General features: G+C 31.2%; 8 protein-coding genes across 8 annotated transcripts; 4 read left to right on the top strand and 4 right to left on the bottom strand. All coding sequences in view use genetic code 12, as the record gives it.

Annotated features, from left to right (window-relative positions):
- Positions 1-371: 371 nt before the first annotated feature.
- DFJ63DRAFT_321576 (SNAP receptor) lies at positions 372-809 on the bottom strand (the record flags this gene model as incomplete). The annotated part of the gene is made up of 2 exons (XM_064907341.1): positions 372-620; positions 723-809. The coding sequence occupies 2 exons, from the start codon at positions 807-809 to the stop codon at positions 372-374; spliced, it is 336 nt and encodes a 111-aa protein (XP_064764473.1).
- Positions 810-2,683: 1,874 nt separating this feature from the next.
- On the top strand, positions 2,684-5,264 carry ACT1 (actin). Its single transcript, XM_064909180.1, has 2 exons — positions 2,684-2,918; positions 3,830-5,264. The coding sequence occupies exons 1-2, from the start codon at positions 2,909-2,911 to the stop codon at positions 4,948-4,950; spliced, it is 1,131 nt and encodes a 376-aa protein (XP_064764472.1). The 5' UTR covers positions 2,684-2,908; the 3' UTR covers positions 4,951-5,264.
- A 314-nt stretch (positions 5,265-5,578) lies between these two features.
- DAD1 (Dad1p) lies at positions 5,579-5,962 on the bottom strand (the record flags this gene model as incomplete). Its single annotated transcript, XM_064905574.1, has 1 exon — positions 5,579-5,962. The coding sequence occupies one exon, from the start codon at positions 5,960-5,962 to the stop codon at positions 5,579-5,581; it is 384 nt and encodes a 127-aa protein (XP_064764471.1).
- A 136-nt stretch (positions 5,963-6,098) lies between these two features.
- DFJ63DRAFT_8947 (uncharacterized protein) lies at positions 6,099-8,184 on the top strand. Its single transcript, XM_064909181.1, has one exon. It carries the CDS (start codon positions 6,235-6,237, stop codon positions 8,116-8,118), a length of 1,884 nt encoding a protein of 627 aa, XP_064764470.1. The 5' UTR covers positions 6,099-6,234; the 3' UTR covers positions 8,119-8,184.
- Positions 7,983-9,423, bottom strand: DIM1 (putative dimethyladenosine transferase). The gene has a single exon (XM_064909260.1). The coding sequence runs from the start codon at positions 9,228-9,230 to the stop codon at positions 8,250-8,252; it is 981 nt and encodes a 326-aa protein (XP_064764469.1). The 5' UTR covers positions 9,231-9,423; the 3' UTR covers positions 7,983-8,249.
- KAR9 (Kar9p) lies at positions 9,424-12,188 on the top strand. The gene has a single exon (XM_064909256.1). The coding sequence runs from the start codon at positions 9,618-9,620 to the stop codon at positions 11,802-11,804; it is 2,187 nt and encodes a 728-aa protein (XP_064764468.1). The 5' UTR covers positions 9,424-9,617; the 3' UTR covers positions 11,805-12,188.
- On the bottom strand, positions 11,923-12,393 carry DFJ63DRAFT_310292 (uncharacterized protein; the record flags this gene model as incomplete). Its single annotated transcript, XM_064905573.1, has 1 exon — positions 11,923-12,393. One exon carries the CDS (start codon positions 12,391-12,393, stop codon positions 11,923-11,925), a length of 471 nt encoding a protein of 156 aa, XP_064764467.1.
- Positions 12,189-14,237, top strand: AGM1 (phosphoacetylglucosamine mutase). Its single transcript, XM_064909255.1, has one exon. The coding sequence runs from the start codon at positions 12,574-12,576 to the stop codon at positions 14,185-14,187; it is 1,614 nt and encodes a 537-aa protein (XP_064764466.1). The 5' UTR covers positions 12,189-12,573; the 3' UTR covers positions 14,188-14,237.
- Positions 14,238-14,245: the final 8 nt, after the last annotated feature.

Below are 14,245 nucleotides of genomic sequence, written 5' to 3'. Positions count from 1 at the left end.
GAAATGATTCAAAATGGTTAATTACTCATAAAGAAATCTATGTTATGCTTTCAAGAAGAAAAGGAAATTATATAACAAAAAAAATTACATAACATGATAAAATATCCTGATACAGGAAGGGGGTGTATAAGAAGAAAGGGAAACTATTTACTTTAGTTAAAAGTTGATGCTGATATGAATTATATATCAATAAATAAGAATGAAGGAAATGTGATTGGATTTATTTTTCATCTCTTTATGATCATGATTTAGTTTTTATTATCATTATGATAGAATATTTTTCATTAATTTTTGATTGATAATACTTTTTATTAGATGTTATTATTTGACTTTTTCTTTCATTTCAATTTTCAATTTTCAATTCGATTTATCTAAGTGAAATGAACCACAATAGGTACAATGATAACAATTAATAAAATAATTACACCTAAGATTAAACATAATCTCATTTTCATATCTTTCCACCACATATCTTTTCTAACTCTATTGGCACCTCTTTTAAAACCTTGAGCACCCATTTGTAAATCACCAGCTTTGTTTTCTATGGTATCTAATCTTTCACCTCTTTCAGCAACTTTATTAATGTTATCTCTCATAATACCAACGGTATCATCGATTTGCTAGAAAAGAAAATTAAATTAGTATAAAAGACTTCAATTTGAGGTAAGTAAATTGATTGATTGATTGAATCAATATAACAACTATATTCAAAAGATACATACTGCTTGAATTGCTGCTTGTCTGGATTGGGATTGATCACCAGTACTTTGGTTTGGGATATATGGATCGTAAGGGACTGAAGAAGACATTATAAATATATGATTTGTATTTTAATTTAGATGTGTTGAATGAAATAAGTTACAAAGAAGTAATCGACTGAGTTATATTAGATAGATTTTATGTAGTTGATATAGTTTTAATAAGATTTCTGAATTGAAAAATGCAGCTATATGATACTAGTGTTTGAAAGGGGGGTACAATGAGAGCGTGAAAATTGATCTGGCTCTGATTCAAAATGATTTGATATGATTTGTACTTGACTTGAACTGGAGGTACTGACAGATGTTCAATATAATCGTTTTATGGATTTGATTGATTGATTAAGTCTTTAAATGATGATCAGAATAATAATAATGATGATAGTTGTTTGCTATAATAGCTTTTGCCCTTTACTTATTTCTTAACATGATTTAAGAAAATTGGCTTAGAGATTTTTGGGGATTTACACGCCCAATCACTCAGTGATCTTTATGTAATGCGACATTAATGCAATCACTTTATGGTTTGCGTGTCATAATTATTAAATGTCTGATATCTTTAAATTATTTGTTTCTTTTTGAAATGTCGTATACCTCAAAGTGTCTGGTAATTTTGCCTAATTAGGTAATGACCCATTTATTACTATAATCACATACACTTACACTTTCAACAACAATAAGAGTAAGTTAAAGTTTTTAGATCTATCAATGATTCGAATAAAGTTGAATATCTTGTGATTTACTTGACCTGTTCATTACATCGCATTTAAAAGAAAATAGAGAATGATGATCTTGTTATTGATACTACTTGGTGATGTTTAATTTAAAAAGCGGATCAAATGGAAATTAAGACACACAAAAACTGTGCCCGCTTCATGATCACTTTTTTTCACATCAATTAAATTAATGGCTGTGAAACTTAACGACGGTTCATCTAAAGCTTGACCTACTAATTTCTATAGCTCTGTAATTAGATAGAGATATAGTATATATACCTACTAATAGTCTGAAAGTAGATTAGTTTACAACTAATATACATTGTAAAAGTAGGTCATCAATCATCCATTTATTAAAAATTTAAATGATCCAAATATATTCATCTTATATATTCATCCTATAAGATGAAATTATCTCCTATCTATTGAATCAAGGCTATATGACAACATATTACAATAGAATTTTTCTCCTATCCTTTTGGCTTCACTGCTGCTGTCTTATCAAATGAATGATGATCCAGGAAATGTCGCAAACTTTAATATGAGCACTACTTTCCTATCTTATATTATTATGGAGAGTATATCATCTATAATTATTAACCATATGGTATGAATTCATGATGCTAAAGATGATTGATAGCATTATCAGATTAAACGCGTCTTTTATCCAATCGATCGATGATAATCATCAAAAGAGCTCAATCCGGGTAATTCATTACTATGTATTGATTTAGTAAATTACGAATACGAAAGTATATGATCAATATTAACTCACATAGAACTTGTATTGATCACAATATCTTTAAGCTCAGGAAGGCTATTGTTAGTATCAAAAAAATTTGTTAAAGCCCAAAGAGGTTTACACTTATATAATCGGCTAATTGAATACGATGGTTATTTTTTGGTCTCTAATTGTCGCACCGTCAAATTCGTGACAATCTTGGTAAGGAGGATCTAGCTTGGGTTTGTCGTGATGAGTTAAGTCATCAGCTTAATTGACGCAGTGGAAGTTATTGTTAATCACTTAAAAAACTATTTAGAACTATAGCATTATATAGAATAGCTAAGTAGATCAAATTTGAATCTTATAATTCTATAATTATCTAAACATAGAAAATGTCGTATTAGCCTGGGCCACTCCTTTTAGGTACCTCCTTTTTTATTTTTTATTTGTTTTTTTTTTTTGTCTGTCATTAAAAAAAATAAATACAAAGAACTGGTTGGGAAACAGACAGACAGTGAGAGGATCAAAAAAATCAAAAATGTCGTTTCTGTCGACGGTCTCTTTTCCAAACCACCTCCTCCTCCCAAAATCACTTTTTTGTTTTTTTCTATTTTAATAAATTCCAACAACCACTTTCTTTTCTTTTTAATCGTTATTTCTTGTGTACATCACATTTTATACATTAACTCAATAATAATAATAGATCAAATATGGACGGTGGTATGTATATGACCCTCAATTGAGGTTTAGTTTAATTGATTGATTGATTGATTGATGCCATTGAACCAAGTTTAAAAATACATCCAGATTTTTCATTTTCCCAATCTTTGATTTGGAATCTCTAATGTTTTTTTGGGAACTTATGTGTTGGCCACTAAAATTTTTCAACATCTATCTCACCCACATCATCAAATTACAAGATCAATTCATCCATAGAAGGCGTATAAATTATCGTTATGATAGCTATGATTTCAATTGATTGATTTGATTGATTGATTGATTTTATTTGTTTGTCTACAACGATTCAGCTTACGTTCTTTTTTTAATAGGGGGGCGAGCGAAAAATATAACCAGCGATTACAAACTTATTTTTTGATTAATTGAGATCTTTCTCGTTATCAATGCATATGTTAGTTTATCAAAGTCAATATTATCTATAGCTCATCATTATCATTGATATCATTTTCAAATTGACACTATCAAAAAATTTTCAAACTTTGATTAGGCAGTGTGGTATGCATTTCTATTCATAGTAACTTTTTTTCCCTCACTCAGTGTGTGTGTGTGTGTTTATTATGAATGTGAGAGAGCATCTTTGATTGAAAAGGGATAGGACTATTTTTTTTATCGAATTTTGATTTGTTACATCTGTCTCACTCTAATTATTATGACTTTCTATTTTACAGAATGATGATTTAAGTGTCTTGAGATAGATTTAGTATCAATTTATGATTTTTAACTAGAATTATTCTATATCTTTTTTTTGTCGGCCTAATCTTATCCATCATCCAACAGATGATTGCATTTCTATCATTATCATTATCAATTCAGATCTAATCAATTAATTAAACAAGCCAATTTAAAATTAAAAAATAAAATAAGTAAATACTAACAATATCCCCTTATTATAGAAGAAGTTGCTGCTTTAGTTATCGATAACGGTTCCGGTATGTGTAAAGCCGGTTTCGCTGGTGATGACGCTCCTCGTGCTGTTTTCCCATCTATCGTCGGTAGACCAAGACATCAAGGTATTATGGTCGGTATGGGTCAAAAAGATTCTTACGTTGGTGATGAAGCTCAATCTAAAAGAGGTATTTTAACCTTAAGATATCCAATTGAACATGGTATTGTTTCTAATTGGGATGATATGGAAAAAATCTGGCATCATACTTTTTACAATGAATTAAGAGTTGCCCCAGAAGAACATCCAGTTTTATTAACTGAAGCTCCAATGAATCCAAAATCTAATAGAGAAAAAATGACTCAAATTTTATTTGAAACTTTCAACGTTCCAGCTTTCTACGTTTCTATTCAAGCTGTTTTATCATTATATTCATCAGGTAGAACTACTGGTATTGTTTTAGATTCTGGTGATGGTGTTACTCACGTTGTTCCAATTTATGCTGGTTTCTCTATGCCACACGGTATTTTAAGAATTGATTTAGCTGGTAGAGATTTAACTGATTACTTAATGAAAATCTTATCTGAAAGAGGTTACACTTTCTCTACTACTGCTGAAAGAGAAATTGTTAGAGATATTAAAGAAAAATTATGTTATGTTGCTTTAGATTTCGAACAAGAAATGCAAACTTCTTCTCAATCATCTGCTATTGAAAAATCTTATGAATTACCAGATGGTCAAGTTATTACTATTGGTAATGAAAGATTCAGAGCTGCTGAAGCCTTATTCCGTCCTGCTGATTTAGGTTTAGAAGCTGCTGGTATTGATCAAACTACTTATAACTCCATCATCAAGTGTGATGTTGATGTTAGAAAAGATTTATATGGTAATATTGTTATGTCTGGTGGTACTACTATGTTCCCAGGTATTGCTGAACGTATGCAAAAGGAAATTACTGCTTTAGCTCCATCATCAATGAAAGTTAAAATCATTGCTCCACCAGAAAGAAAATACTCTGTCTGGATTGGTGGTTCTATCTTGGCTTCATTATCTACTTTCCAACAAATGTGGATCTCAAAACAAGAATACGACGAATCTGGTCCATCTATTGTTCACCACAAATGTTTCTAAGCAAATTGTTGTTAATCAGAAAAGAAAGATATTTTCTTTTTCATTTTCTTTTTTTTATATCTCAATTGTTTATAAAAACATTATGGTAATGATTATGATTTTAGATTCTTAATATTTACTCACTTGTTTTGCTTTGTTTTGTTGTTATTATTTTGTTTATTTGTTGCTTTTTTTCTATTATTGTCAAAGTACAAATCGATTAAATGAAGACCAAAAAAAATTCTCCTTAAATTCCTTTATTAAAGTATTACTATATTAAATCAAGTCAGTATTATATATATATAAGTAATTTTCTATATATGTATATGCTGTTGATTATAATTTTTCTTATTATTTTTATATTCCTTTGTTTCAAAAAAAAAAAAAGAAGAGAAAGAAGAATAAAGATTTGAAAATATTGAAATAAGAATAATTAATTGCTTATCACAAATTTTCAGGTCGGGTATTTATTTTCATATTTCATATTTTTTATATTTTTATAAATTATTTCTTTATATCTATCTTATACGTAACACTTATATGTATTTAAAATTATATATGTGTAAATTGTGATTATTGTAAATTGTGTGTTGTTTTTTAATATTAAAGAAAATTATCATAAAAGTAGAAGCCCACATCAGCTCTGTTTTTAATCGCTTTCTATCGTTCCAGGTTCTTGACTGGCACTTTCACCTACCTCTTGCTCGTGTTCTGCTTCTTCATCTTCTTCTGCGTTTGGTGGTTGTTCAGAATCTGCTTCTTCTTGTGGTTCTGACTCATCGGCTTGATTTCGTTGTCTTTCTTTTAATTGACTCAATCCATCGTAAAAATTTGTCCATAACCTTCCTACATCATCAAACTCTTTCCCCACTTGGATCGACTCGTTCAAAGATCGATTCAAAATATCTAAATTATATATCACATTATCGATATTGTTCGATATTTCCTGTATCAATAAGTCCCGTTGTTTTTCAAAATATGATGATGAAGCAGCATGTGATATCGGCTCTATGGATGACTCCTTATTTGACATGATATGATATGATATTAGTAGTACAATTCTTTGTGGATAACTCCTCTATTCAAAACACCAGGTCGCGTACTGTCTATTTAAAATTCAGTGTTGTTTTTGTTTTCTGGTTTTGTTGCAAAGTTTGGTGATAGTTTACATACAGGAAATATCAATTTTATTAGTGGGATGCAGCATCAGAAAATTTTATATAGGCGTAATGAATGATTTCGTCATTGATTACATTTTGGTTAGATATTGACAGTATTTGTTAGAATTCAGTAGTGGTTATAGATATGGCTAAGAAAGATAAGAAGTCAAAGGAAGCTAAAAAACTTCGAACAGCAGAAAAGGCTAAGAAGAATCAATCAAAGGCTGAAATCAAAGATAAAAAAGTTGCTAAAAAATTAGGTGAAGAAGAAGAAGATGAAGATATAGATCAAATCTTAGAACAATTCGCCAAAGAGCAAGCATTATTCGAAGAAGTTAACATCACTGTTACTGAAAGACCATCAAAAAGATTGAATCCTACTATGGTGGCTAATCCTATCAATGGGAAACGTGAGTTTATGTTATTTGGTGGTGAATCAAATGATGGATCAATTGCTCATTTTTATAATGATTTATACGTCTATACCGTTGATAATGATACCTGGAGGAAGATAAGTTCCAAGAATGCACCATTACCAAGATCTTCCCATGCTATGTGTTCTCATCCATCTGGTATAATATTAATGTTTGGTGGTGAATTTTCATCTCCAAAACAATCTACCTTTTATCATTATGGTGATACTTGGATCTTAGATGCTGATAGCAAAGAATGGTCTAAAATTGATCAAAAGAAAGGACCATCCGCTAGATCAGGTCATAGATTGGCCGTTTGGAAGAATTATATTATGTTATATGGTGGATTTCGAGATTTAGGAAATATGTCAACTTATTTAAATGATTTATGGTTATTTGATGTCACTACTTATAAATGGACTCAAGTAGAATTTCCACAAACTCATACTATTCCTGATGCAAGATCAGGTCATTCATTTTTACCATGTGCTGATGGTGCCATTGTCTATGGTGGTTATTGTAAAGTTAAAGCAAAGAAAGGTTTACAAAAAGGTAAGGTTTTAACTGATTGTTGGGTTTTAAAGATGAAATCAGATCCTAAGGCAATTAGATTTGAAAGGAAAAAGAAGCAAGGTTCAAGTCCTACTGCCAGAGTTGGTTGTTCATTGGTATATCATAAGAATAGAGGTATAATGTTTGGAGGTGTTTATGATTATGAAGAGAGTGAAGAACAATTGGACTCAGAATTCTATAATACTTTGTATTCGTATCATATAGAAACAAATAGGTGGTATAATGTTTCATTAAAGAGACAGAGAGCTCCTAAAAGAGAACGTGTTAAAGAAAGATCAAGAGATGAAGATCTTGAAATATTATTGAATTCTATTTTAGCCAAAGCCAAATTAAATGATGACGATGAAGAAGAAGATGGAGACAAACAGATTTCAGAAATTGAAAGATTGAGACAAAAAGAAGAGCTTGAAGAAGCCGAAGAGGAAAAGATAGTGTATCCTATTATGAATCAATTACCTCATAAAAGATTTAATTCTACTTTATGTGTAGTTGATGATACCTTATTTATATACGGTGGTATCTTTGAAAGAGGAGAACAAGAATTCAATTTAGATTCTTTATATGCTATTGATTTAGGTAAAGTTGATGGGGTTAAAGTGTTATGGGAAGATTTAACTGAAATGGAGAAAGATGTGGTTAATTCAGATGATGAAGATGAAGATGATGATGACGATGATGATGACGATGATGAAGAAGATGAAGATGTTAAATTGGAAGCTGAAGATGAAGATGAAGAAGAGGAAGAAGAGGAAGAGGAGGAAGATGAAATTCCAGATCCAAGACCTTGGTTACCACATCCAAAGGCTTTCGAGTCATTAAGAGCGTTCTACGTTCGTACTGGTCCAAATTTCTTAGAATGGTCTATTTCAAGTCACAGAGATGAAAGAGGTAAATACTTGAAGAAGGCAGCCTTTGATTTATGTGAAGAAAGATTCTGGGAAAGAAGAGAACAAGTTGCTATAGAAGAAGATAGATTAGAAGATTTAGGTGGTGTTGGAGATATCATTGAAAAAGATACTTCCAAAGTTACTAAAAGACGTTAGATTATAGATGTACATAAACTTTTTTATTAATTTATAAATATTTATCTAAATAATTATATTACATGACCTAATTTACAGAGATATTATATGAAATGAATGAATGATATGAATGAACCGGTAGGGAAAGAAAATTATGCAAAATGAATACCAACTTGATGAAATGCGTATAATAATTTCAAGAAATCAGTTTGATCTAATTTAGAAGCTCTCTTATCTGAAAATTCAGTTTGAGTTAATACTTGATCAATCTTTTTCTTGACAATTTCAGTATATTCACTTTGACTATCAATGGCCATTGAATCATTATTATTATCACTATTTTGAGTAGCTAAAAAGGTTTTATAATTCTTTTCTAAGATTTCAATAACATTATTTGATTTGAAACCAGCAGCGATGGTCTTATTCTTTCTAACGAAAACAATACGTAATAAACCATCCCATTCATTAAAGTCAATATTTGGTCTTGGGGTTTTGATTTCTATTCTAACCACTGATGATTCAACTTGAGGAGGAGGACGGAAATTGTTCTTACCAACCTTCATGATATGAGTAACATTAGCCCACATCTGCACGTTAGCAGATAATCTACAGTATAAGGAATCACCAGGTCTGGCTAACAATCTTAATGCAAATTCTCTTTGGAACATTAAAATAGAAACTCTTGGAGGTCTTGGTTGATTTAATAATTTAAACACTAATGGAGATGAAATTTGATAAGGAGTATTTGAAATACAAACATCGAAATAAGGTAATTCAGTTTTCATGAAATCTCCTAATAAGATATCTAATTTCTTTTGTTGAGGAGTACCATGAACTCTCTTGGTTAATTCAGCCGCCATTCTAGGATCCATTTCAACAGCCACAACTTTCTTGGCTTGTTCTAAGATACGAACAGTTAAGTTACCAGTACCAGGACCAACTTCCAAAACAATATCACTTGGTTTTATATTAGCCTTATCAACAATCCCTTGGGCCACTAAAGGATTCTTCAAAATATGTTGACCTAAATTGGTATTGAATTTAAACACTGAGTTCAAATGCTTTTCTGCTGCAACTTTCGAACCAGTTGGATCAGAAGCTGTAGAGAACTTCTTCTTTGGAGCTTTTGGCATTATATCGTTACTTTCACTAATCTTGAACTATGGAAATCAATCTCTTCAAATCAAACTTCATAAATCTCATCTCTGCTCTCTCTCCAGAAATTTTTTTTTATTTATTTATTTTGAGGAAAGTTGCTGCAATTTTTGGTGTGCATATAAGGCCGCATCTTTTTGTTTACATTTTTGTGAATGTTTACAAACAACGTATCAGCTCAGTTTTACAATTGATCCAGTTGCCATTACAACACTATAGGACAAGTAACCCATTGGAAGTAGAAGAAGGTATAATACAGTATCATAGCGATCAATATCAGAAAGGGACACAACGGTTTGAAATACTTTACCATTGAAAAGAAATAGGACACTTGAAGAGAGAAGTATGTCAAAACAATAATAACAATGAGTCCCTTAACTTTGAATGATATAAGATTATCAGAACTACTACAAACAGTACCGACATTCTCCTTCTTCGAAGAACTTATCAGCATCCCAGCTGTCAATACCCAGCTACTGCTGAGTGATCTATACAAGTTTAATAAGATATTGAGTGATATAATTGTATATCTAAGAGATCTTCTAGAAATTTTTCATCAAATCAATCAATCAGATCTTAGTCTTAACAATGATTTACAATGGTATTTTGAAGGAAAGGATGCAATTCTTGATTTAGATCGGAATTTGAAAAGTATAGATGAAATCATAATGCAACTTCTTTCTGTCGTGGAGTCTGATGGAAGAGATAATGTTATATCTTTATTAGATAAATTTGAAGAATCAAATGGGTTATTATTAGAGGTCAAAAAGTTCGTCATCACATTTAAGAAGAGCTTGGATTTATCTATTGTTTATAGAGAGATAATTGATACCATTAAGATATTAACTGAAGAAACTGAAGATTGTTTGAAACTGATTGTTAGGTTATCAAAGACAAAAATATCTAGTCCTAATCGAGTATTGCCCAAATTTGAATTAGAAACCATTATTTCAAAGATGAGAATAACTAATTTATTCTCATTGAATAATTTATCTATGAGATCAATAAGATTGCCTACATTCAATGACGATGATGAAAGTTTATATCAGGAATATTTACAATTGGAATCAAGAGTTGACCCATTACATATTTCATTGGATATTATTCCATTAAAGGTTGAAGACTTTAACAAGTTATGTGTTGCTAATAATTCATTTTCTAAATCAAAACAACATTTATTTAAAACCTATGAAAAATTACAAGATCGATGGTTACATTTAAAGAGCCAACAGAAAATTCTTAAAAAGCATAGCTTGGATTCAAAATGGAGTGAAGTCTTCCAATATTTAATTAAAGAGATCATTGTCAAATGTGACTTTATAACAGATGAATTGTCAAGAAATACAATTAACGATGATATTGTGAGTTCATATAAATTATGTTCCAATTCAATAATATTGATAAATAAAGCCTTTCAAGAATCAATACTTAGCGAACAAGAAATGAAGTACTTGTTTAATGAAAAGTTATTACCCAAATGGCAGACTGTTAATGAGACATTAGTTGAAAAATCATTTGATCCACTGTCAGCTGGTATTCCATCGTATGCCGCCGATGTTCCTACTCCAAAACCAAATCAACAATTCGATGAGAATGGTTTAAAGATATTTCAAACGAAAAGAAGTAGGAATGTCCTGGGTTCAAGTTTATCTAGCGTCAATTTAAACAATGATATTGGTCTTGGTGTGAACCTTTGTATAGGTATCCATCAAGCGACAACTTCAGTTCCATTTAGTATTCGAAAAGAAGATAGAGTTAAAGACTTTTTCAGTCATGAACATCATCCACCACCAACAACACGTAATATCAGAGATTCTTTATTAAGTCTTAATGATTTTGATATTTTTCAAGATACTGAAGCTGATGATGATGAGAAAACATTGGTTTCAAAAACTCCAAGGATTTCAAGTGGATTTGATAATTTACATCAAGAAATTCAAAAATTAAGAATAAGTGATAAGAATGTATCACGATCATCAACTTCATCACACTTCACGTCTTCAAAAAGGTCGATAAAACCTACCAAATTGCCCAAAATTGTACATAATTATATTGAATTAGGTTATCCAATTCTTAAGAAGAGGCTAATCACAGTGAAACCGAAAACAAGAATCGCCAGTATCAGTATCTCCCATCCAATTTTCCATTCACCAGATAGACAAGGGAATAGACATTCCAATTATACATCACCAATGGTTCTACAAGTTCAAAAAGGACGTCTTAATGCCACAAGATTAGGTTCACCTGTCAGAGGTGCAAGAGTTGTATCGGGAGAAATCCTTACCGAAAACTTAAATGTTTTCCGAAAGCCCAGTAGAAATGCTGCTGCTACTAATACCATACGTTCAAGAAGTTCATCAGTTGGCTCTGCTAAAGGTGGTAATATAAGCTCCCTTCAAACTATGAAGATTCCTAACTTGACTTATACAAGTCCACCAGCTCAATTCAATAGTACTTCTCCTGAAAGACCATCCTCTTCACTTGGATCTCGATTTGATGATGAACACTTGCTACAAACCACAACCAAAAACGTTAAATCAAAATGGAAGTGAAATTAATAATTCATATTCTGCATTAAAATTGTATTCTATGTACATGTACTACTTATCTAATTAGTTTAGAACACCTACGATGTGTGTAGTATTATAATAAATAAATATTCCTAATATTTTATGATGATTCATCAGGTTTATTTCCACTATCTCGTTTCATAGTCTTACTAGTGAATCCATCCAAGTAGAAATCTTTACCAAATATCTTATAATTCCAACTATTCTTTTCAACTTCCCATTTCTCTTTCTCACCGTATTTTCTAATCTCATGATTCTCCATTATCTCACCTTCCCTAACTTTCTTGGTGGACTTCCCTTCTAACCTTCTATACAACTCATAAGTCGATATGAAGATTATCGGTATCGATAGAAGAATAAGATGTACACCATTGTATCTTGTCCTGACTGCTTTTGGAGCTTTGTTCCAGTTAGGTCTTCCAGTTTCAACTAGTTCCAGGATGAATTCTGCATTCTTTGATTTGCTTCCCTCCGTTATAGTACTACTTGTGGTTGTATTAGTTGTAACATTCTTCTTTTTCCCTTCTCTATGAAAGGACGAATTCTTGAACTTGCTTTCCTCCTTTGACATTGTTATTGATGGCTGTGTTCTTCTTGTGTTGCAATAGTCTAAAAAAAGTAACATTAAATTTTGATGCTCTATTTTTTTGTTTACATTTTTCACCAACACGTTCAAAATTTAATGATCTGGTTTTCATAATGAATTTCATCTTCTTCTTCTTTCCATAGTTATAACAAATAAAACATAATCATGACATTACAGAGCACATTGAGTGAATACATATCGAAACATCCAAAACCAGAGGGTTTGAAATTTGCCTATGGTACGGCTGGTTTTCGTATGATAGCTACCAATTTGGACTATGTTAACTATACAGTTGGGATTTTAGCATCTTTAAGATCAAAGCAATTAGGAGGGAAAACCATTGGTGTTATGGTTACTGCCTCTCATAATCCACCTCAAGATAATGGTGTCAAAGTTGTTGACCCATTAGGAAATATGTTGGTGCCTGAATGGGAGAGTTACGCTACTTTGTTAGCTAATTCAGACCCTGAGGACTTGTTGAAAAATATTACTGAATTGGCTACAAAGCTTGAAATCAACCTTTCTGCAAAGTCAAGTGTGGTAATTGCAAGAGATTCAAGAGAATCTAGTCCTCGTTTATCTAATTCTACTATTGATGGTTTCAAATCAATCCCTAATACTGAATACACTGATTTTGGATTATTGACTACTCCACAGTTACATTATTTAACAAGATGTTTGAATGATCCACCATTTGGTGAACCAACTCAAAAGGGATACTATGAAAAAATCGCTTCTGCATTTAAAGAGATTTTCAAATTAGGTCCACATACTGAAAAGATTGATGTCACAATTGATTCAGCTAATGGTGTTGGAGCTCCAAAAGTTAATGAGTTGATCACTGGTTATTTATCTAATGAGATTTCTTTCACCCTGGTTAATGATAAATATGATGAAGCTGAATTATTAAACTTTGATTGTGGTGCTGACTTTGTTAAGACCAATCAAAAATTACCAAAAAATGTTGATAATCCAAAACCAAACAAATTATATGCTTCATTTGATGGTGATGCTGATAGATTGATCTGTTATTACCAACAAGATGGAACAAATAAATTTCAATTATTGGATGGTGATAAATTAGCCACTTTAATTGCTTTATTCTTTCAACAATTATTGGAAAATATCGATGAATCAAAATTGAAGCTTAACATAGGTGTGGTTCAAACCGCTTATGCAAATGGTTCATCTACCCAATATATTGAAGATGAATTGAAAATTCCAGTCCGTTGTACTCCAACTGGTGTTAAACATTTACATCATGAAGCTGAAAAGTTTGATGTCGGTATTTATTTCGAAGCTAATGGTCATGGTACAGTCGTTTTTGCTCCAGAAGCTGAAAAGGCAATCTTTGACTATCAAGCTGATAAAGAAAATAAAAAGGAGGTTACCTCTATCAAGATATTACAAGAATTCACTAGATTGATAAATCAAGCAGTTGGTGATGCAATTGCTGATTTATTATCTGTTCTTGTTATTCTTCATTATCTTGATTTATCTCCAGAAAACTGGAATAAGTCTTATTCTGACTTACCAAATAAATTATCGAAAGTTATTGTTGCTGATAGAAGTATTTTCAAAACTACAAACGCTGAAAGAACATTGGTTGAACCTGTTGGTTTACAAGGCAAGATTGATGCTTTAGTCAGTAAATACTCCAAGGGAAGATCATTTGTAAGAGCTTCTGGTACTGAAGATGCAGTGAGAGTTTATGCTGAAGCTGAATCAAAGGAAGATGTTGAAGATTTATCTAAATTGGTCGGAGAACTTATCAAATAAAACAACATTACAAATCAATATAAATGAATAAATAGCATTTCTAATTAAATTTCAGTAT

The sequence above is a fragment of the Scheffersomyces coipomensis genome (assembly GCF_036884675.1).
Source record: "Scheffersomyces coipomensis strain NRRL Y-17651 chromosome Unknown DFJ63scaffold_1, whole genome shotgun sequence".
Taxonomy (NCBI): Eukaryota; Fungi; Ascomycota; class Pichiomycetes; order Serinales; family Debaryomycetaceae; genus Scheffersomyces; species Scheffersomyces coipomensis.
Note: the sequence above shows the minus strand (reverse complement) of the source record. Positions and strands in the feature narration are given on the sequence as shown.